Below are 23453 nucleotides of genomic sequence, written 5' to 3'. Positions count from 1 at the left end.
AACCCTCTCCAAGTCTGGAATACTAAGACAGAAGGATTCTTATGCATTTGAGAACTGCTGATTAGCATTTCTGAGAAGAGAATCCATGTGAATAACAATACCTCTTTAGGCTGGGTAGGGCGGTGCCTAGGGTGTGACGAGGGTGGCAGGGGGGGTCTATTCCTTTATTTTTTTGGGGGGAGACAGACTCTCTGTTGCCTCGAGTAGAGTGCCATGGCATCAGCCTAGTTCACAGCAACCTCAAACTCCTGGGCTCAAGTGATCCTCCCTCCTCAGCCTCTCAAGTAGCTGGGACTACAGGCAGGTGCCACCACACCCGGCTAATTTTTTCTATTTTTAATAGAGATGGGGTCTCGCTCTTGCTCAAGCTGGTCTCGAACTCCTGAGCTCAAGCAATCCTCCCACCTCCGTCTCCCGGAGTGCTGGGATTACAGCCGTGAGCCACCGAGCCTGGGGTCCATTCCTGTTGAAGTAACTCCTGCACTCTCTTCTGCTCTCCTCTGTGGTCTGGCAGGAGATTCCCTGGTGGAAAACCTTCAAGTGTATGAAATGTGGGAATCCAGTCACATTTGAATCATATAGTCATTCCACCAGTTTTTATTGAGCACTTGCTATATCCAGGCATTTGGGATACAACAGTGAACAAAACATTCTTTTGGGGTTGGGGAGACGGACAGTGAGACAGGAATCACAATCTCCTGACCTTTTGAGGGCAACATTATATTATTCGCCGAGACGTGTAGAGATGTATATCCTTTTCCTCCATCCTTATTCGCCCACACCGCCTTGGTTATCACGGAAAAACTGAGACCCTAAATCTGTCTCCATGATCGGATGAGACAGGACAGGAGGTATGTTTGAGGGATATCTCCTGGCATGGGGAGGTCTTGGGTGAATAATCCTAGCCAGACTGGGATCATATGAAGGAATTAAACTGATGCCAGACGAGGAGCTCAACTTTGTAGAACTGGACTTATAGTGAGAAAAGAAGCTCCGCGTTAGATATTGGGTGAAAAACTACAGATCGGTTAAAGCTGTGTGTAGGAGGGAACCCTAAGGATCGGCAGCTACTGCTGAGTCGCGCTGACCCCTCCCTCCTCCCCGGACCCTCCTCTCTGCGGTCCTCGGGCGACACCAAGCACTCGGCCAGGGCCACACGGCTGGGCTGGACCCCCGCGGGGGCCGGCGCCTCGGACTGTACCCCGGCTGCCCGTGGTTCTTTCGGGGTGACCAGCTCCCCGGGATGGGGCGGATTCCGGGCCATCCCCCGCTAGGGTCGGGGGGCCCACGGCCCGCGTCGGACCCGGCGGCTCGGGGCCCGGTGCCCAGGGTCGGGTCGGCCGCGGGGCTGGCGACTCCCGGGGGCTGGGGGCGCGGCGCGGCTGGGCGGCCGGGCCGCGGTGGCGGTGGCGGCGGCGGGCGGGCCGCTCCCTGCTCCGCCTCCCCTGCTCCGCCCTCCTGCGCCCGCTCCGCCCTCCGGCTCGGCGCCCGCCCGCCCGCTCTCCTCGCTTGCTTGCTGGCTCTCCGGCCCCCCATGCGGATGTGACATTTTACGCCGCCGCCATTTTGAGAGCGAGCCGAGCCGAGCCGCCGGGCGCCGCGTCCGCTGCCGGAGCCCCGACGACGACGCCGAGGAGGCGGAGGCCGCAGCGCCCCGAGCGCGGCCGGCCCGTCGCCCGCCCGCGCCGCCGCCGCTTCCGCCGGCCCCAGGCCCCGCAGGCCAGCCGCGGCCGGCCAGGCCTCCCGCCCGCCGCGCCCGGCCCGAGGCGGGGCTGACTCCGCGGCCCCCTCCCGGCCGCCCTCCGCCCCCGGCCGGCCCGCGGCCCCGCAGCCCCGGCCCCAGCCCCGGCGGCGGGAGGCGGGCCCCGCGGCGGCGGCGGCGGCGGCGGCGGCCGCAGCGAGCGACGAGGCCGCCCGGCCCGGCCCGCCGGCCGCCCGCCCGCCTCGGCGCCGAGATTGGGCGAATCGCGAGCAAGTACGTGCGCGTCTCCCTGCCGCCGCCGCCGCCGCCGCCCGCCGCGGGCCGCCCCGGGGCCGCCGCCGCCGCCGACGACGCGCGGGAGGAGGAGGAGGAGGCCGCCCCGCCGCCGTCGCCGCCGCCGCCGCCCGGGCTCGCCGCCGCCGCCGCCGCCCGCCCGCCGGGCCCGCAGCCCCGGCCCCCGGCCGCAGGCGAGGCCCAGGCCGCGGCCGACATGAACCACCAGCAGCAGCAGCAGCAGAAAGCGGGCGAGCAGCAGCTGAGCGAGCCCGAGGACATGGAGATGGAAGGTGAGGCCCGCGGGCCGGCCGCGGCGGGGCCGGGGGGCGCCTTCCATTGTGGCCGGGGGGAGCCGCGGGAGCCACGCGAGGGGCTCGCCATCTTTAACCAGGCCGCGGCGGCCGCCGGGCCTCGGCCCGGCCGCCCCGGCCCCGGCCCGGCCCGGCGAGGCTGCACCGTCATGCCGCGCCCGCGGGCGGGGGCGGCCGGCGGGACCCCGGCCCTGCGCATTGTCCGGACCCCGCGGCCGCCCGGCGCTCGGCCGCCCCGGCACAAAGCGCCCGGAGTTGTAAATTAGGGCGCTCCAGCCGCCGAGGCACGGAGATGTTGTCTCGCTCCTGGCGGCAGCGCTGCCGCCCAGGTCGGGAGGCGGGCTCCGAGGACCGTCCCCGTTCTCAGGCGTCTCGCTGGGCCTGCTGCTGCCTGGTAAGCTCCGGGAACTCCAGACCTCCTCGGACTCGGGGCTCGCCCGCACCTGCTTCTGTGCGCTCCCCCGGAGGGTCCTCCGGGGCTGAGAAGCGTTTCCCCCCAATCACTTTATAACAGCACTGCCTAGCGTAAGGCTCAGTTTTGAAAACACCTGCAAGGAACGCAGATGTTCTCAGCTTTGGGACTGGCTCAGAGTTGTGACCCAGGCTCTGCTGGTTTCTGAGTTACCTGTTTTCTCGGGGAGTTTGGTACCTGGCTCCAAACTCCAGTGGTGCAGTCAGCATCGGGCCAGGTGTGTGCTTGAAACTACGTGAAAGCCCCACCACACTATCTGCGTCAGACTCAGACCTGACTCTAAAGGTAACTCAATTTTCTGTCTATGTGGCAGAAATTTTCTAAGGTACTGTTAGTTCGAGATAGGAGATCTTGGTTGTAAAGGTTTGATGTAAAGGCGCTGCAGAGGGAAGAGTCTTTGATTTTTGTAGCTCAAGCCGACTAGGACATGATTGGGAGCTACCTTATTTCATACGGTTCATAGTACTTAAAAGGGCAAAGCCACAATAGTCTTAAGGTAGTTTTCTTACCCTCGTTAAGGGATCACACTTTGAAGAGTCAAATGGGGGGCAACTGAATGAACAGGCATTGAATGTTTTGTTCTAGTTTTGCTTTTATCAAAGAATCTTGGCTTGCATAAATGAATGGAGGCTCTAGGGAAGTGCAGGTAAAGCAGTACTTGTCCTGTGGGGTAGTCACACGTGTGGGGCGCTGCACACCGGTTGGTGGGAACACTTAGCCAAGACTGCTATTCCCCTGTGAATAACTTACTGCCAGTAATTGTTCACTGAAAAAATTGCTTGCCAGGTTGCAAATGGCAAAGTGGCTGAGGTGCCTGCTATAGGCACTCACTAATAGTACTTATCAATGGCAGTACTGGGGGACAGGAGAGCGGAGACCATGCCAAGAACCAGGCTATCTATTTTACTCAGCCCCAGCAAGGCAATAACTTCACAGAACATCTGGCATGTGTGATTAAGCCAAATAGGTGAAGGCATACATCGCTGAGAGAATTGTGTGTATTCCTTTTATGCTATACTTTGCAACACATCTGAAACATAAAGCGTTTTCATTTTTCTTTTTGAATAGTATCCTACCAAGACAAAACTCCAGTAAGGTGAGCATATTGATTTCCCATGTACATTTTCGTAACACTTACCAAGTGTTTTTGGACAGGAGTTTGAATAAACATGGACATCACTACAGAGTATATTTCTGACACAGAACTGTGTCTTTGGGAAACACCCACGAACATAAGTTTCAAGGGCTTTGCTAAAAGAGTGGTGGAAGAATTTTTGTTTTCTTCTCTTTTTTTCATTGAGCTCCTGGCCAAAAGATGGAAGAATTTTTTTAGAAGGTCCCTTTCTACCCATCCGTGCGTGGTTTCGAGACTTCTTTCTCTTCTCATGAAGTGTTTTTTTTTAATCATGAAGTTTTATTTCCACATCAAAGTTTGCATTGCAGAGGTAACCCCTGAGGTCATTAACCTGCAAATTTACCAGTGTCTCAAATTGGATGCCAAGGGTTTTAGTTACTAATGCGGATTCTTAAGCTTTAGCTTGTTTCTTCTGAGTGGGCTTCTGTGTTGGTTTCATCTCCAGAAGGTACCGTGTCTTGGGGGGCACGTGATGGCTATCGACAAGTTAGTACCCTGTGAGCACCCACAGGTGTATGGCTTAAAAAGCTGCCTATGTCGTATGCCATGGATTTCAGCCTTTCCATTCCTAAAATGTGCTAGGCTTATGTATTGTAACTTAAGATCAGAAAGAGTGAAAGAATACACTTGTATTGAAAAGCCAGAGGGTGGAGCTTAGCGAATACCAACTCTGGTTGGCTTCATATGCCAGGCTGTGAATGGGATCCCTGTTGGAGCTGGTGTCTCGCACCTGTTTCCTGTCTTGCCTTAATTCCTATAGAGACAGCAGCTGGGTCTGACCAGCTTGAGGAAGGGGAGGCTTGGTAAACGAGGAGCTTGAGCATCCTGCCCTCCTGGGCAGGGTGGTTTTGAAGGAGGCTGAGAGACTGGTTTGGTTGGTTGGTATTTCCCTGTCAGTAGGTCACTGTTAGTTTGCTCTCCTCCTGCCTCACTCTGTTGAGGTTGCATTTGCTTTTAACTGAACTCTGCACAGCCCTTGTATATCCGCTGGAGAATAGCAATGCTGTGGATTAGTTATTTTAAAAACGACCTGTTCTGAGGAGTTAGGAAACTTATGATGGGTAAAGTGCAGAGAGGGAAGAAATGGGGGTTCTATTGGCAGCTCGTTGGGATTGTGGCCACATGCTCTCTAAAAGGCCTGAAGCAGCCAACTGCGTGTTTCTAGTTGGAGGCAGATAGAGCTATGGAGGTGGTGGTGTTAATAGATCTGGCTGGGAATACATTTGCTAGGCAGTTTATTCACTGTCTGGCTTTGATGGTCACTGAGGCCTGGGGGCTGAAGGAATGACTTGCTCAGGTCTCTGCCCTCTCAACACCTAGAGAGTTAGTAGTCTTGTCTGTGGGTGCCCTGTTGAATCAACAGAAGTTTTCCTGAGGTCTGCATTCTGTGTGAAAACTCTGTTTCTTCCCTGGTGTGGCGGTTCTGCCCATGGGAGCAGTCTGTTTCAGAGTGGAATCTCAGACACGAATGGGCTAGGTGGTTGGCTTTTATATGGCACTAAATCCAGGAGCAAACCAACAAGTCAACTGTAGCTTCTGAGAATTGGTCACAGACATCTGTATTTTTTTGTTCCAGGGATGGTGGTGGGTTTCTTTTTTTATCAAACTTGTGCATATTGTTGGAGTTTGAAGATACTTTTTCTGCTAAAGCATGTTTGGGAGTGGACAGTGAGTTCTCTTGCACCCACCCACCTGGATAAACTTGTGCTGTGTATTTTATTATAACTAAAAAATAAGATTCCTTTCAAATATCCCCCTAGCAAGACAAAAATCAAATAACATGAAGATATTGATTTTCCTTACATAGGCTTACGGTGGTAAAATTTTTTTTACGAAGTTACAAAATGAACATCAACTCAGAGAACCCGGTACAGGAGAAATTAGGCCAAACCTAGAAACGTTTCCCTTTGATGTGCCACGTCAGGCTGTGATATGATTTCAGGTTGTTCCCCACAGGCTTCAGCTCTCCTCTCCTTTCAGGCTGCCGATCTTCTGATTCTCTTTTCCTCTATAATCAAATAAATGATTGATACCAGCAAATGTGGGAAGGAAGTATACTTTCCATTTTTTAAATCAATTTTTTAGAAAGGGAGAAAGAGGTCATGAAATTAAGATTCATGGTAGGGCAGTGTGGTGGCTAAGACAGTCTCCTGTGCTTGGAATTTGAGTCAGGATTTTGTCATTTAATTGCTGTGTGACGTCATGTATGTTGCTTATGCTCTTGGTGTCTCGGTTTCTATGTCCTCGAAAAGGACAGTTGGTCATAGCTACCTGCCCAGGTTGTTGTGAGACTAAAGTCACCAAGCACGTGTGAAGTGCCAGGCACAGAGTTTGGAGCATAGGAGATGTTCAGTAAGTGGTGTTGCTCTGATGGTGAAACCTTTGCAGCTGAGGAAAGAACATACTTCGTCTAAGACTAAAGTGGGGCATACACCACAGGTGGAGCAAGAGATGATTGGTCATATGCAAAAATGTCCTACAGTAATTATATCCTGATGTGGATATAATTGAGGTGGGTTGGAAAAAAAAAACAACCAACCTCACATAAGAATTGTTAACCATGAGATTCTGGGTTTGATGTGCCTAAGTAGGGATTTAAGGTTAAAGATGTAATATTTTGAAAACAATTAACTAGATAATAGGAGTTAAGTGGCTTTGGTGCTTTGTGACACTGGTGCTGAAGTTTGGTGAGCTCATTAGCCTTCTGATTATCCCTGCAGCATGCGTGTTGGAGAAATTGGTAAAGTTGAGAATTGCATTGTTGTAGGGAAGCCAGGTCACCGTGCCTCTAGGCTTTGGGAGCCGGCCTTGAATTCTTCTGTCTGGATCCCTGCATCCTGTTACCAAGGCCATTTTGTTTTTCCAGCCACCACCTTAAAGGAGGCCCTTGTGGCCTCATGCTGGAACTGTTGCAACAGTCTTCTTTACTGTGCTCTGCTTCTACCCTGCCTGAACCCCACGCAGCTATGAGAACTGGCTGCCCACAGAATTCTCTGCCCTGTCACTCGTTGCCCTGCTTAGAAGGATTCAGGTGTCCTGAAGTCACATTGCCAGGGTCCTCAGGATGGTCTCAGCCTCCTTTATGCTACCGGCCCCCAGCACACGTGCACTTGTGTAGGTGGCAGCAGCAGCCTCTCCTACAGGAAGACAGGACATAACCAGGATAGTGGTCCAGGACCTCATTCATGTGTCCCCTTTCTCCTAACTCTTTGTGGTCGCCTCAGCCGGTTGCCTTGCAGAAGAGCCATGTAACTTTCTGCTCCACCTGCTGTTTTGCCTGTGGGGGCCGAATTTGTGTACCTGACTTCCTCACTGTTGGATTGTTTGTTCTCAAAATGACCACTGTAGGTTCCTTTTTTGTTAAATTTATTTGTGAGAGCTACTCATTCAGGAAACACCTTATCAATGAACTCAGCTAAACAGTAATACAGGAGATGGCTGGCTGGCAAGGTGGCTCTGTGAAAGAGAATGCTGAAGCCATAAAACAATATTGCCTTGATAGCTGCTAATTTAGTTTTATTGCTTTTAACGTTAACGCAATGGTGCTTTTTTGATCCTTTCGCAAGGAATAGCTTGTTTTTCAGACAAGGACATTGATAGGTCTTCATAAATTACTGAAAGGTTCTTTTGAGTATTTTTGAAAGTTATTTTTGTTTCTGGTTTTTTGGATGAGTAATAGGTAGCCTGGATATTTCTGCTTGATTTCCAAGGCAAAGAAATTTAGCCCTGGAGAACAAGAGGTGTAACAAGGCATTTCTTGACATGTACCATGATAGAGTTGAATGTTAAAATGTCACCTGCTTTATAAACTACTTGTTCTGAACTAATTTGGACTTAAGAAAGTTGGAGGAAGCAAGATTTTAAGTGTCATGCGTAGGCATGAAAGTCAGTTATGCCATTTTTCTAGTAAGTTAACACATGCCTTGGCTAATGAGAAGTCAGATGTGTTGAAATACTTGAAGAGAAGCAGGTCTACTAAGGGTTGGTAATTTAAACTTTTATTTGGAGATTTGAAACAGTAATTAGAAAGTTTCTTATGTAGGGAATTACACCAACCAGAGCAAGAGCGGGATGCTTCCAGAACTCAGGATACCCCTGAGAGTGAGACCAACTGGATCCCAAAATGGGAAAGGAAGAGGGACACCTGGGAGAACCCACCCTCAGAAGTAGTGTTGACTCTTCTACGTGGTTCTGCTATAAGAAGGGTAGAGGATGGCTGAGGCCATGCTGGGGTTGCAGTGAGTGGGTGGACAGAGGGACTGACTGGTGGGGACCGGGCTGTCGCTGTGCTCTGCCTATTGCTGTGTTCCGCCAGTTCAGCTCTTAGGTCAGCCCTGGAGGGGTGGAGACCACGGTTCTGAGATCACAGCTGTTCATAGTCACAGAGATGCCCAGGTGTCCTTTCAAGGACTCCAAGGGATCTGATAGGAGCTTAAAATTCAAATGTTTGAAACCTGTGAGTGAGTGTTGTATTTTAGTCTTAGGGTGATGGCCCTTCATTCTTTTTGGGTCATTGAGAATCTATAAGTTATCTGTTAATAGAAGGAGGCTTTCTTGAGAAACCAGGACAGTTGTGTGATTTTTCTGGCCTGCCACAGAGTATTCAAAAACCGAGGTCCCTCAGTTTTGGTTTCACACCAGTAACTAAGGTTTCCTTACACCCTGATACTGGGAGGGCGGTGGCCCGTGTTATGTACCAACTGCCAGAATATCAACTGGTCTAGCTCTCGCAATAAGCTGTTCAGCAGGCATCTGGTTTGGGAGACACACTGTGCGAGTTTGGTAGGGTGCCGTGTATTATGGGCTTGATCACATCCCAGGGTGTAACTGCAGGTGCGTGGGTGGTGATCTAACTTCTCTTTGCTGTCCCTCCTGCCACTGCATTTGTGGTACCTTCAGAAAGAGTCAAGGGGCATGTTTGCAAGGGAAATGGGTGTGTGTTACCCTGAATGTGTTGTCCGAGAAAACCTTGCCACACCGCAGCCCCTTATGTTAATGAAAAGGCTGTGGACCATTGACCTAGAGTTTCAAGTACGTTTCATCAGTATGATTTTGGGGGAATAAATTACATTTCAAGACTGTAAATTGGCCCTGCAGGATTGCTGTTTTAAAACAAGCACATGGAATACTCTTTAACATGTGTACGTGGTTACACAGACCAGCTCCTTTGTAAATAGTGTGGAGCGGGTCATTCCAAGTGCTTGCTTCTTCCAGTTGCTAGTTTATATCAGCTTGGAGAAATTGTTCATTCAAGCAAAATGTGTATGGAGTGGTTAAAAACATCCTTAAGTCCATGTTGCTGTTTTAGAACCATCCTAGATACTTAATAAGAATTCTCCCCAAAAGATTCTTAGTCACTCTTTTCTCTTATGTCTTGAACTTGTAGGGATGAAGAGGGTAGAATGCTTGACCTCAAGAAAGCCCCCAGAGAAGTAACTGGTGGGGTGAGGATTGCTGTGGCGAGGATTGCTGTGGCCTCCTTGGGCACCCCAACCTGTGAGATCCCCCCAAGCTTCTCCTGCTGTGGTGTCCTGCTTGCCCTAGCCAGGACGGGACCTGCTCTGAAGCAGTCCAGCCTTCTGCTGCCAGTAGTGATGAGCACAGTGGGAGTGTTTTCCTACTTTAGACCCATGTTTCTCCTGAAAACCACTCATTTTCATACTGGGGGCAAGGGGAATGCCATGGGCTAGGAAGACTAAGGGTCTAACCCTGCACTGTGCGATTATGGCAGCTTCCAGCGACATGCAGTGACTCCAGTTTAAAATTAAAAAATTCCTCATTTGACTAGCCACATTAAATGGTCAGTAGCCAGTACAGCCCCGATATTGGACAATCACCTCATAAAGTTTTGTGGGCCAGTGTCCACCTAACTGGCCAAGAAAACTGGCTGGATTCTCGCTTGAAGGTGTTTTTGGTAGCATTAGGGTCCCATTGAATGTTGGAGAGATACAGTGTATCCTGGAGAAGCAGAATTAAAATGAGTAAAAGCATTGGAAACTTGCAGATGAATGGTTCTCAGGCAAACCCGAAAGAGCAGTGCTTCCCACATTATTTGTGGTGAAGGAATGAGTTTTTTAAATTTTCAGTCCATCATGGATAGTACTATCCATCATGTTAGAAACACAATGCAAACAAATTATTTGAGATAGGCTTGTAAAAATACAAGCCCCAGTTTATGAAATTCAGCTAATGTAAAATTACAGTTCAGCAGTTACATTTAGAACAAAGATTACATGGGAAGAAAGAAAAGAATTGTAGAAAGAGTGTACATGTTCACAGAAAGTGTGTATAGGTGATTAATATACAGAATCACTATTACATGTGTAACTTTGTTATTCCACCAGTGATAATTCAGAAGAATTTTGCATGAAAAAGCAATTGGCCACATTAAAAGTCTACATTTACACTTAAGTAAATTTTTTGGTGGGGCACTGTGGCTCATGCCTATAATCCTAGTGCTTTGGGAGACTGAGGCAGGAGGATCGCTTGAGGCCAGGAGTTCAAGACCAGCCTGGGCAACACAGTAAGAACGCTTCTCTAAGAAAAATTTAAAAAGCTGATTGTGGTGGCACACGTCTGTATTCCCAGCTACTCTGGAGGCTGAGGCAGGGGGATCATTCTAGGTCAGGAGTTTGAGGTTACAGTGAGCTATGACTGTGCCACTGCACTCCAGCCCAGGTGACAGAGCAAGACCCTGTCTCTAAGAAAAGTTAGAAAGTAAATTTTTTCTAATACTTCATTTCTGTAGACAACTTTGACAATTTTTCTTACAGACTTACAGCTAAATTGTCTTGCATTGAAGAAAGTGGGTTCTGGGTGTTATTTACTTTTGGGTTAGAGTTAACTCTGAAATCAGAGGCCGTAATGTGGTCCTGCTGCCCGCGACCAAATGCAGTCGTGCCTTGGGAAGCGCGACGCCAGTTTGGCAGCACCCGAACTGCCTCACGCCCTGTTTAGAGAGATGGGCCTGCTGAACACACATTTGGATGTGGCAGCAAAGTCAGACTTCATAAAAGTATCTAAAGCTTGCTCTCCATTTCTGCCAGTCTCTGAGAGAGACACCTGTTCGAAGCCTCTGCTTTGAGCAGGGCCGTGTAGGGCATCTGTTGTCACCCCCGCCCCCCACTGCCTTTGCTTGTTTGTCTTCATTTCCTCCTGGTCATCGCTCACTCCCGACTGTTGTGGCCGCAGTATTCTTGCTGTGGTGCCCACAGGGCCTGGTGCAGGCTCTCATCCCTTAAGCGCCTCCAGACTGGCATTTACTTGTGGTCCCTGCTTTCCACCCCCAACACCTCAGAGAGTGAAGGAGCAAGGGAGGGCGCCAGGGAAGTCCTGACGGAAGGGTGGAAGGGTGGAGGGGCAGTTGCCATGGAAAGGAAATTCAGAGCTGGCTTATGCAGGGAAGGTGACCCAGCTGAGTTTGAGAAGAGGGTGTGAGTTGTCAGGGGTGAGGGGGTAGAGTAGCACAATGGGCTGGGGGACTGCCAGTGTCTGACTAGGCGTTTAGGGTCTGCTATGCAGGGTGATGTCCATGTCCTGACCCCTGGAACTGGTGAATAAGCTACGATACATGGCGTAGGGACTTTGCAGATGTGATTCAATTCAGGATCCTTAGGTGAGGAGGTCATCGTGTGTTAGATGGGTGGCCACAGTTTAATGACAAGGGTCCGTGTCAGCAATGTGAGGAAAGACTTGACCGGCCCCTGCTGACGTTGAAGATGCATGGGGGATCCCAGGAATGCAGGTGGCCTCCGGAAGCTGGAAAAGCCAGGGAAGCACGTTACCCGCTAGAGCCCCCAGAGAAGGGACGCAGCCCTGTGGACACCTAGTGAGACGCAGTGTAGACTTCTGACTTCCATACAACTCTCTGAAATAGGCACAGCATCAAACCCATTTTATAGCAGAACAAAAGAAGGCCCTGAGCAAGTTACATAGCGTACCTTGAGGTCACCCAGAGCAAGTGGTAGAGGTGAGATTGGAATCCACGTGGTCTGGCTTCACAGCCACGTGTGATTCGTAGCCAGTAGACACCATTGGCCATAAAAGTAGCCGTTGACTGGTTTTTTATTTAGACACCTTGCCGTCTTCTCCCACGTTTCTTACCTCACCACCCCAAAGTGGTAAACTGCAGTTGGGCTTCCTAGTCTGAAGGTTTTCTTGCGGTTCACCACATGTTTTAAATATAGAAAGTAGCCCACTGCCAGAATAGGCTGAGGCCACCAGGGCACAGCAGCAAGTGGAGTATGGTGGCATAAAAAATGAGAAACTATAACATGTTGGTAGATTTCTTCCTTTCTGAATCGGGTATTCAGTAACAGATTTTAATAAGATTGTGAACTGAAATGAATCATCCCTAAAGCAAACCATCCTAGTCTCTATGTATTAATAGCTCAGAATATATGGGGAGATTTAAATGTGAAAAGGACGACTATTGTCAGCTAGGCCTTGGGCAATTTCAAAGTTCTCCATTCTGTAGAGGCACAGGGTCAGGTATTAGGGCAATTTCAGAGCACCCGGTTCTGTAGATGTACAGGGTTAGAAATCAGGCCTCACGGAGGTAGGTCCTGGGGTTGTCCCATCCCCCCACCACCCTTCCCGTTTACACACGAGCGGACTGCAGCAAGAGCTCTCTCCAAGCCCACACAGCTGCTGCCCTAGCCGGGCTGGCACACTGGGTGAGCCCCCTGCCGGGTGGGCTGTGTTCTCTCTGAAGCCCTGACCAGCTGGGCTGGACCCATCCTGTTGCCTAGATCACCTAGTTTCTTTCAGCAGCAGCTTTCGCAGGTGGATGGAAAACTGGGTCAGAGGTACCAGAGCCTCAGGATTCCTTAGCTGGGCAGAGGTTGGAAGAAATTAGGTGACTTAAAAGGCCAGTCTCCTTGCTTCATTGACTTCTAGCTAGCTATGTGGTATTTATGCAGCATATTTTGAATATTTTCCTTTTGGGCCTTGTTCCTGACAGTGAGTTTTAAAGATATATAAAAAAGATACATATCTTCATAGACAATAGTTTGTAAAGCGACTGTAGCAGTCTGAAACTGTAGCAATAATACTGTTTTAAATACAGAAATCTTTACTTGGTTGGACTTTAGTCTTTGCCTATGAAGTCGGTGATTCAAGAAAGCATAAATAAATGTGGCTTTTTGATCTTAGTCGTTTTCTGAATGTCCCTGCTGCTCACACGACACAACGCACAGGAGCTGTGATTTTTTTTTGCTTCAGATGGGTGATTACGACCAGTGTGCAGGTAGTGGATTGAACTGTTATTTATTGGTCATCAATTCGTGTGTGAGGTTCTGCTGGGAAAAATAAGATGGAAGACTGAAGTGCTGGCCCCGTGAACTGGTCAGGAGCAAGTGTCCACACAGCACAAATGATGACATGTGGTTACCTGGGCAGGTGACTGTTCCCGGGTTGGTCAGTGAGAGGATAAGTGACCCTTGGGTGCCCTAGTCAGGAAGACATGATCCTTCAGGTGACTGGTTTTGAGTGAGCTTCAGAGTGCAAGGCGGCCAGTGACAACTGCTTCTGTCTCCTGGACACTTAGCAGTGCTGAGTTGGTGACAGGCAGGGTTAGGAGGGTACTCCCAGTACTGTGGGAAATGTCATGCTAAAAGCATGATCCCAACTGAAGTGTGACAAGTTTTCAGGAGCATTCTAATGTTGGGGTTATTAATTACCCTGGGACATGGAGAGAGGAAGAATTAGCAGTACAAATGTAAAAGTTTTCTGTGAGTCGTTTCCTTTGGAAATCAGAGGCTTTTATTTAAAATTTCTATTTTGATGAAGTTAAGTCCTGTAGTTTTTTTAAAAAGTTACTTTATCTTTTTTAATTTTTTTATTTTTTGGAAGCAGGGACTAGCTTTGTTGCCCAGGGTAGAGTATAGTAGCATGATCTCAGCTCACTGCAGCCTTGAACAAATGGGCTCAGGCAATCCTCCTGCCTCAGTTTCTTGAGTAGCTGGGACTACAGGCTTGTACAACCATGCCTGGCTAAATGTTTAAATTTTTTGTAGCCATGGGGTCTTGCCATGTTGCCCAGCTTGGTCTCAGACTCCTGGTCTCAAGCAATCCTTCTGCCTTGACATCACAAAGTGCCGGGATTAGAGGCATGAGTGACCTTACCTGGCCAGTCCTATAATTTTTAAAAAAGGCTTCTATTTTTCTTAAAAAAAAGTTTATCGTCTTTCCAATCCTTTGTATCCTTTCTACAATGCCTAACACTGTTTTGTATGCTGAAGATTTTTAATAAATGTTTAATTAATTGGAAAAAATACTGTTTTTTATTTTGAATGTAATAAAATCATGGAGGGCACTGACAGGGTCACATAATGTTGTTTTAGAGGTGAAAGATTCCATTATGACCCCAACTCCAGGTATAGAAACCAAGGCTCTGAGGGATGAAGTGATTTCTAGACCTTGAAGTCCAGTATGAGCCACATACTGGCTGATTAAGTTTAAATTAATGAGAAATAACTATTCATTTTCTCACCAGCCAAGTTTCATATGCTTCAACTACATGTGGCTATTTAAATAAAATTGAGTAAGATTGAGAATATTAGTTCCTCTGTCACAGCAGCCCACATGTAGCTCGTGGCTCCCATCTTGGACATAGAATGTCACCATCGTTCGTCACAGAAAGCTCTGTGGGACAGTGCTGCTCACTAGACACAGCCTGTGAACTGGATTTTACTTCTGTTACCGTAGGGGGCTCTTATCACACTCTTGGTCTGGGGGGTTTAGAATATAGAAAACCAAGCAATGTCATCTGTAATAATTTAGGAATAAGGTTCCCCAAACTGGGGTGCAGCATGGTGCATGCATGCTGGTGATGTATACCTTAGACACTGGGCAGGGTGGGTAACAAAGACAAAGTGACAAGGAAAAGCCAGCAGGACACAATTCGTGTGAACAAATAATGTGGTGTAAAAAGTGATGAATGCCACAGAGGTGAACAAACAGGGTTCTGGAATCCAAGAGAGAGATTGCATCCGGCTGTGGGAAGCAGGAAGGCTTACTTGCAGTGGGCCTTCAGGGCTGGTTAGGATTTAAATTGAAGGGAATCTAAGGTGAGGGTGCCAGAGGCAAAGGTTCTGGGTGGATGAAAATAGAGGTGCCACCTTTCGGTTTCCTGGACATATCCATTCGTTGTAATTACTACATTGTTGTGTGGTTCTTTACCATTAGACTTTATGCCTTGATCCAAAGTTTCTTCCTACCAAATAATCAAAAGCATTGCATTTTTATGTTTTAGTTTCAATCAGGCAGGAATGTGCTATGATGTAAAATTCCAATTAACCTTAATTTTACCTGGTTTCGTAATAATTAAATGATTAGATTTGCATCTGCCCTTACTGATTGATAAAATGTGCTAGTAATCACCATGATTTTAAAAATAACTTCATTGAGATATAATTCACATACCACAATTCACTGATTTATAGTATAAAATTTAGTGGTTTTGGTATATTCACATTTGTGTGACTATGAATGCAATTTAAGAACATTTTTATCCCCACAAAAGGAAACCTTGTATCCATTAGCAGTCATTCCCCATCTCCCCCCAGCCCTGGCAAACACTAATGTATCTTTATGGATTTGCCTATTCTGAGTCTGGCTGCTCTTACATAGTGTAGCAGAAGGCCTCAAAATTCATCCATGTTGTAGCGTTTATTTATTGCTTTTTAAAAAAAAAAAAACTCTTTTGAGACGGAGTTTTGCACTGTTGCCCAGGCTGGTGTGCATTGGCTCGATCATAGCTGACTGTAACCTCGAACTCCTGGGCTCAAGCGATCCCTCTGCTTCAGCCTCCCCAGCCTTGGCCTCCTGTAGTGCTGGGACTACAGGCCTGAGCCACTGTGCCTGGCCCATTCCTTTTTATTGGAGAACAGTAATCCGTGTGTGAAGAAACTCACTGTGATGTATACTGGATTGCAAAAGACGTGCAGGTTCCCATGAATGTGTCAGGTTTTACTCAGTAGTTTTTAAAGGGACTTGAACTTTTTTATTGTTAAGATATGCTTCACTACTAAGTTGAGCAAACTTGGTGGTCATGGGGAATGTGAGGAATCAGTGTCAGTTTGTTCCATCAGTACAAGAACCGCTGGGACATGATTACAGATGAGGGGATTTATTAGAGGGATTTTGACAGATACAGCTGTGTGAGTTGGTTACATGTCTGGTGCTGGAGCTGAGGTCCATAGGGCATGCTGTCTGCGAGGGAAGGTAGGGTATAAGCAAAGCTGAGCTGCACACCATCTGCATGAGCCTTTGCTGCAGTGATGAAGCTGATACTGTTCCACCCAAAGTCAAAGGCCCAGAAGGCAGAGAACCCCCAGGCAACTGGGGACATGGCTGCACCCTTACTTTCGCCCCGCAGATTGCAGATTGCACAGGAGTGTCTCAGGAGTGGGAACTCTGCAGAGAGGGGCGTGCCATTCCCACCTTCCTGGGGCAGCACCATACAAATCTGCTCATCAGTTGTGTCTCTGGAAAAGGCAACCTTTTGATGTCGGGTTGCTGTTTGTACTCGTAAAAATTAAGACCCCAAAGAGCTTTTGATTAGCTGGGTTATATCTACTGTGAGTTACTTGAGACTGGTCTTAATTTCTATAACCTTTTTATAGAAAATAATTATTATCTAAAGGGAGAGGAATGACATTGTCTTACATTTTTGCAACTTTATTGTCCAGTTTGATGGAAGACTATTTCTGCTTTCACTCAGTTGCAGTGTAGTTTTAGTTAAAATATAAAGAAAATCCAGTCTTGGAGTTAGAAATGGGGACAGTATTTTAGTAGCCTTCTCGGGTAATTGTGGCTATTTGATACAACTATGAAACAAATGGTAGTTTAATAAAGGTTAATTGTAACAGAATCTGAACCATATCAGTCAGCTTTTCTTACTCTATTACATTAAAATTCATTGGTTTATCTTGTACTTTGAATGGATCTTTTCTAGTACCATTCATTGCTCACTTGGAAATATTGATTCACTGAGTTATTAAAAAAATTGAGTTAACATGCCCCAGACATCGGCATTGTTGTAAAAACCCCTGTGCTGTTTGCTCTGTAGGTGAGAATCTTCTGTTTGTTGGTTGAGTGGTAATAACCAGCAACGTCCTGGCTACCTCTGCATCTGCCTGTGCGTGGGGATGGGATGCAGGCCAGTGGTCAGAGACTGCTGTAGGTGTTTGTCATCTGTGTGTCTTCTTTGAAGTGCTGGGAAAATCTTCTGCTGATGGTTTAGTTGGGTAGTTTTCCCTGCTGTTGAATCTTGAGAACTCTATGTATTTGGGGTACAAGTGCTTGGTCAGATAGTGATTTGCAAATGTTTCCTTCCAGTCTTTAATTTGCCTGTTTATTCTCTTAGCAGCATCTTTCTGAAGCAAAAAAATCCTTTAATTTTAATAAAGTATAGTTTATCAAAATTTTTTTGGTCTCATTTTTGGTATTATGGCTAAGAAGGCTTCCCTCCACCCCATGCGAAAGATTATCCTCTGTATTTTCTTTTAAAAGTCTTACATCTTTACATTTCGTGCTAAGTTATTTTTTGTAAAAAGGTGGTTAGTTTAATCAGTTTTTTTCCCCCCAGCCTACAATGTCCAGTTCTTCCCATGCCACCTGTTAAAGAGATCATTGTAGAATGAACATTATTGCAGAATAATAAATTTAGCAGATAATTGAATTTTTTTTTTTTTTTTGGAAGACAGAGTCTTACTCTGTTGCCCAGGCTAGTGTGCATCAGCCTAGCTCATCAGCCTAGCTCCCAGCAACCTCAAACTCCTGGGCTTAAGCAAGCCTTCTGCCTCAGCCTCCCGAGCAGCTGGGACTACAGGCATGCACCACCATGCCTGGCTAATTTTTTCTATATGTTTTTAGTTGGCCCGCTAATTTCTTTCTTTTTTTTTTTTTTTTTTTATTAGAGTCGGGGTCTCGCTCTTGCTCAGGCTGGTATCGAACTTCTGACCTCGAGTGATCCACCTGCCTTGGCCTCCCAGAGTGCTAGGATTACAGGCGTGAGCCACCGGGCCCAGCCAGATAATTGAATTTTTAAAACACCAAAATGTTTTCCTGCAGAAACTTAAACTTGTACCTCAGTGTAAGAAATAGTGCTTGTATATGTCTTTGGGCATGTATGCTAATTTCCTTTGAAAATCATTTCAAAATGAATGAAAGGATATTTGACATTTTGATTTTGATACATACTGGTTTGGGAGGAATAACTTTGAGCATAAAGATTTATGTTCTTTATGATACCACCCATATTGCTAGACCCTCAGTATCAATGGGCATTTCCAATAGTTTTCACTGTTACTCTGGTAGATGAAAAATAGTATCTCATGTTAATTAGGGAAGTTGAGCATATTTGTCGTTTGTATTTCTTACGAATTTCTCCTTTCTTGTAGTTGGATTGTTTTTTCTTGAGTTATAGGGACTCTGTTTATTCTAGATGTTAGTCCTTTGGCTGTTACGTGTTACAAATACTCATCTAGTTGGCGCACATCCTTTGTCCTGTAGCTTCCGAGAAGCTGTGTCCCTGGCAAACATGCTACGACTTCCTTTCCTACAGCACTTAGATCACGCAGCACGCTTTAGGAGATAACCCCATTTCTTTTGTGAAACAGACCTTACGAGTAAAAGCAATGCAAAAGTAATTATGAGGTCTTTAGTTGTGCTGTATTTGGCACCCCTCAGTGCCCAGCACAGCGTTAAAACCAGTCATCAGTGTTTGTGGACAGACATGATTGGTAGTTAGGATGATCTCTAGGGAACAGATGATTTTTACATAATAAAACCAAACTGTAAGCCCCAAACAAATAGTTTTATTTAAGGAACATAAATTATATGTAGCCTTCTTTGTGGCTTTGTTTTCATATAACTAATTTAAATCAGGATTATTTCAGTACAGAGCAAACTGTCAAGTTTGAATGCAGTGGATCTACTTTGAACCTCCAGGCACCACTGCCTTTACCTGGGTGGGTGCTGGCCGTGGCCTTCAGTGGCCCCCACAGGCACAGCGCAGAGACCACCAGTTTGGATGGATAGGACTTGTCCCCTGCAAGTGGGTTTCCTGCCAGCCTTGTCAGGATGTACATAGCCACATAACCAGAGGGTACAAAATGGTAAACCAAAACACTGTAGATTTGTTGTATTGATTAAGCCACAGTTTTATTCTCAATAATATGACTGGGGAGATGGGGTGAGTAGTAAGGAAAAGAAAAAAAAAAAACCACCCAAAAAACCCTCACCATGTCCTGCAGAACAGCAGAGGAGCTTGCAAGGAGACTCAGCATGTGTAAGTCAGGACAGACGCGATTGTTGTGACCAGATGGGTGTGGGGTGGCACGGGGCCCGTGTTCTGAGACAGTCTCAGGTCTGACAATGTTAGGCATGACACTCACCCCTGAGTGTCACAGTGCTTCCCAGGACATGGTGGCTTCTGCGTCAATCTGTGGGGCACCAGCTGGGATGGAACATGTTAGAATGAAATAAAGAATCTGTCCCACGTCCTTCATGGCCCTCCATGGCCTTGACCCTGTCTGTCTTCCCTCTCTGTCTTTCCCTTGTTCCTACTCCTGTTGTAGTTTGCGCTACTTAGAATTTGCTTCTGCAGAATTTCTGCACAGCTGGCTGCTTTTCATTCTGTGGTCTCTGCCCAGAGGTCTCTTCCTCCATGGCTAGTGTGACACGTTCCAGCCCTGTGGCCTGGTACCTTTTGCTGTCCCCTCCATTGCAGTTATCACCAGGGGACAGCTCCTTCCACCCTAGTAAGCAGAGGAGACCAGGGGAGGTGTCTGTCTAGTTCCCTACTGAACCACAGGGCCCAGCCCAGCTTGTGGCATGTACAAGGTACCGGACAAGTTGGTTGACCTGAGAGAAGCGAGTGGGCTCTGCCCAACGATGGCTGGAACCACATTCCTTTTATTGCCCTTATGTCCCTGCCACTTCCTTGCCCGCTGGGTCCCTGTCCTCGTGGGTAGCACTACACTCCAGCAGCCCAACTGGAAACGCATTCCTTTATCTCCCAAGTCCTTCCTGCCTGGAAAAGGAAATGTATTAGGGCATGGAGTAATTAAAATGTCCTCTTTGACAGAGTTGGTAACGTAATTGCCAAAAAATAAGGTGTCCCACCCTTTGGTGGATGAGCGAAATCCTTGGTAATGTAATCGTAATGGCTGCTTAGCAAAGACCTTTTTTTGAGACAGGGTCTTACTATGTCACCCAGGCTGGAGTGCAGTGGCCCCATCATAGCTCACTGCAGCCTCAAACTCCTGGGCTCAAGCGATCCTCCTACCTCAGCCTCTTGAGTAGCTGGGATTACAGATGTGTGACTCACACTGGCTAATTTTTGTGGGTTTTTTTCTTCTTTTTTTGTAGAAATGGGGGTCTCGCTATGTTGTTCAGGCTGACCTCAAACTCCAGGTCTCAAGTGATCGTCCTGCGTCAGCCTCCCAAAGTGCTGGGAGTTACAGGCGTGAGCCACCATGCCCAGCCAGAAAGATCTTTAATGGTTATTTCTGAAACATAGTTGAAGTTTCCCACTTAGGGCCTAGTTTGCTTCCACTATGTTTCTGGTACCTAGTCAGGCACAAAGGACTTGGGCTGGGAAGTATTTTGGGGTGCCCTCATGGCCCGTGGGTAGCACCATCTTTGTGACTGGGGTGACAAGTGTGTTGGCAAGCAGGGTCCTTGTTGCTTGGGCAGCACCTTCTTTCCACCCAGTGGCTGTGAGGGGTGGTCAGCCACGGGTCTCTGGTTCTGGGAGAAAGGACCGTGTTTTAGACCTCAAGTGGGAGCAGCAGTAATTCTGACCTGTGATTCCTGACCTTATTGTGTCCTTTTAAGAACTCTGCCCCTTCATTACCGCCAGGTTCTATCTGAGGACGGGGTATATTCCAGGGACTTACCTGAGGCCCAGCTTTAGCTTTGCCTTAGAATCTCCCTCCCAGAGGGGACTGTGGCTCACCCCAGTTTCTGGTCTTTTCCACACAACACTAGAAATTGGGTCTATCCAGAAATTGGCTCTCAAGAATGTCACTCACCATCTCTGGATTGCCACTGCCCCAGCATCTGGGGATGCCTAGGGAATGCTCTGGCTCCCTCTTCTTCCTCCAGGTGCAGGGGGCACAGTTACCGCGGCTCCCCTTCCTGCCCTACCTCCTGCCCTGGGTTGCCTGATCCCACTGGTATCCCCCATCTCCCTCTCTGATGGTGGTGCCCAGCTTCATGGGTGTTCTTAGCACATCTCTGTCTCATTGTGTCGAAGAGCCGGAGCTGTTCTGTGCTGTGTGTGCAGCAGGAGATTGGTTGGTCAGGTGAGGGACTGTTGAGGCATTTGGTGGTGGTGTGGTTCTTGATAGCTGCTATTGCACAGAGCATGGCTAACTACTTGGAGAGGCCAGGTGTGTTTGAGAAAACACCTGGTGATAAGGTCCACAGGCAACAGGATGGAAGTCATGGGACAGAAGGGTAGCATCGTTCACAATGGTCAAAACAAAACAAAAAAAACTAGTAACAGTCATGTATAGGGGAATGGTTGAATAAATCATGACATAACGATTTACAGGTATTAAAAAATAAATAGGCCGGGTGCTGTGGTTCACACCTATAATCCCAGCACTTGGGGAGGCCTAGGTGGGAGGATCACTTTAGGTAAGGAGTTCAAGACCATCCTGGACAACATAGCAAGACTCTATCTCTACAGAAAAACAGAAAAATTAGCTGGCATGGTGCTTGTAGTCTGAGGTACTGGGAGGCCCAGGAGTTTGAGGTTGCAGTGAGCTATGATGACACCACTGCACAGAGCAAGACCATGTTGTCTCTTAAAAGAAAGAGAAAGGAAGAAAACCAGGACTTGTAAACCTTTATTCGTAATATCCCCAATCTCAAAACAACCCAGATGTCAGCAGGTGAATGGTCAAACAGTGATACATTTCCTACCATGAAATCCTACTTAGCAATAAGAAAGGAACAACTTGTCACCTACTGTATGTTCACTTTATAACATTCTTTATTTTTTTTTTTAATTTTTTACTTCTGTATCCAGCGGCAGCAAATATATAACATTCTTGACAGTTACACAGATGGAGAACTGATGGGGTTTGCCAGGGCTTATGGGGGGGCTCCCCTACTGAAGGAGGTGGGTGTGGTTACGAAAGGGAACCCGGAGGAATCCTTGTGGTGTTGGAACTACTCAGTGTCTTGACTAGCAGTGGACACAAACTTACACGTGTAATAAAATTGCCCAGAGCTTAAACACACAAATGAGAACAAGTAAATATGGAGAAATCTTAATAGGATTGATTGGTGGATTATGTCAATATCAGGATCCTGTTTGTGATACTGTATATTGTGGTTTTGCAAGATGGTGCTGCTATAAGGAGAAACTAGGGAAAGGGTACGTGATCCCTGCACAGTCATCCCTTTGTATTTGTGGGGGATTGGTCCAGGACCCCCCATAGCAAATCCCACAGATACTCAAGTCCCTTATAAAGTGGTGTAATATTTGCATATAACCTGTATACATCTTGCCATATACTTTAAATTATATCTAGGTTATAATGCCTAATACTATGTAAATGCTGTGTAAATAGTTGTGTTGTTTAGGGAATAACAGTAAGGAAAGAAGTCTGTATACATTCACTACACCTTTTTTCTTAAATATTGTCGATGCGTGGATGATTGAATCCATGGATTCAGAGCCCGAGGATATGGAGGGCCAGCTGTATTTTTTCTTAAAACTCTTTGTGAACCTAGAGTTATCTCAGTTTCATGAAGAAAAGTTTATAATCAGATCAGTAGGAGGAGTACAGGTTATTTGGGCATCTTTTTAAAAACAACTACTGCCTTCGCAGAGTATCATGCCTGTTTGCTCAGGATTTTTTTCCTCCATCCTTCCTACCTAGTGTCTCCTGTGGCAGTGCCCCTTACCCATCCAGTCTTGACCCTGGTCTGGTGACATAATCTGTTGTAGCCAAATCTGTTCGAGCTCTCCGTCCGTCAATAAAAGGGGAGAAATCCTACCCCACTGTACCCCAGGGCCTGTGAATATTACCCGAGAATGGTTGTACTGGACCTGGCACATACTACGGCTTCAGTAAATTGGATTATTGATTCATGAAATACTTGAAGCAAATTTTAGATTCTTCTCACGTGTTGAATGTTTTCTCTGTTACTCCCATTCCAGCACAGATGTAAGCTCTCCAACCTGGGTGGTCTCTCTAACCTGGCTGGTCTGTCCTGAACAACTCTGTTTTTGTATACTTGCCCCTGGCATCTGTGTGGGAAACCTTCAGTGTTTTAAGCTATCAAGCTGTGTTTTTTTCCTACCTTTAATTGCTTGAGAATTTAAGCCATGTCCAGGTGGATGCATAATGCTGGCATTTTCATTTTTAAGTTGATATCAGTCATTTTCCCTGCTTCTTAGGCTTCAGAGGGCTTTCTAAAATAAAATTTGCATTTTAAAAATTAGTTTTTACTTCTGCATGTTTAATTTGGAGGTAGCTTCAGTCTATTTTATTGGTGGTAACACTACACTAATTGAGCTCTTTTAGTAGG

General features: G+C 47.1%; 1 protein-coding gene across 1 annotated transcript in view; it reads left to right on the top strand.

The window, feature by feature from the left end:
• Positions 1-1981: 1981 nt before the first annotated feature.
• The window catches only part of USP7 (ubiquitin specific peptidase 7), a 58749-nt gene continuing 37277 nt past the window's right edge, over positions 1982-23453 (top strand). The window contains exon 1 of the mRNA XM_045542559.1: positions 1982-2268. Coding sequence (XP_045398515.1) covers positions 2193-2268 — 76 coding nt within the window. The 5' untranslated portion in view covers positions 1982-2192. The remainder of the gene's footprint in view (positions 2269-23453) is intronic.

The sequence above is a fragment of the Lemur catta genome, chromosome 2 (assembly GCF_020740605.2).
Source record: "Lemur catta isolate mLemCat1 chromosome 2, mLemCat1.pri, whole genome shotgun sequence".
Classification (NCBI taxonomy): domain Eukaryota; kingdom Metazoa; phylum Chordata; class Mammalia; order Primates; family Lemuridae; genus Lemur; species Lemur catta.
The sequence above is the reverse complement of the archived record's forward strand: the minus strand, read 5'-3'. Positions and strand labels throughout refer to the sequence as shown.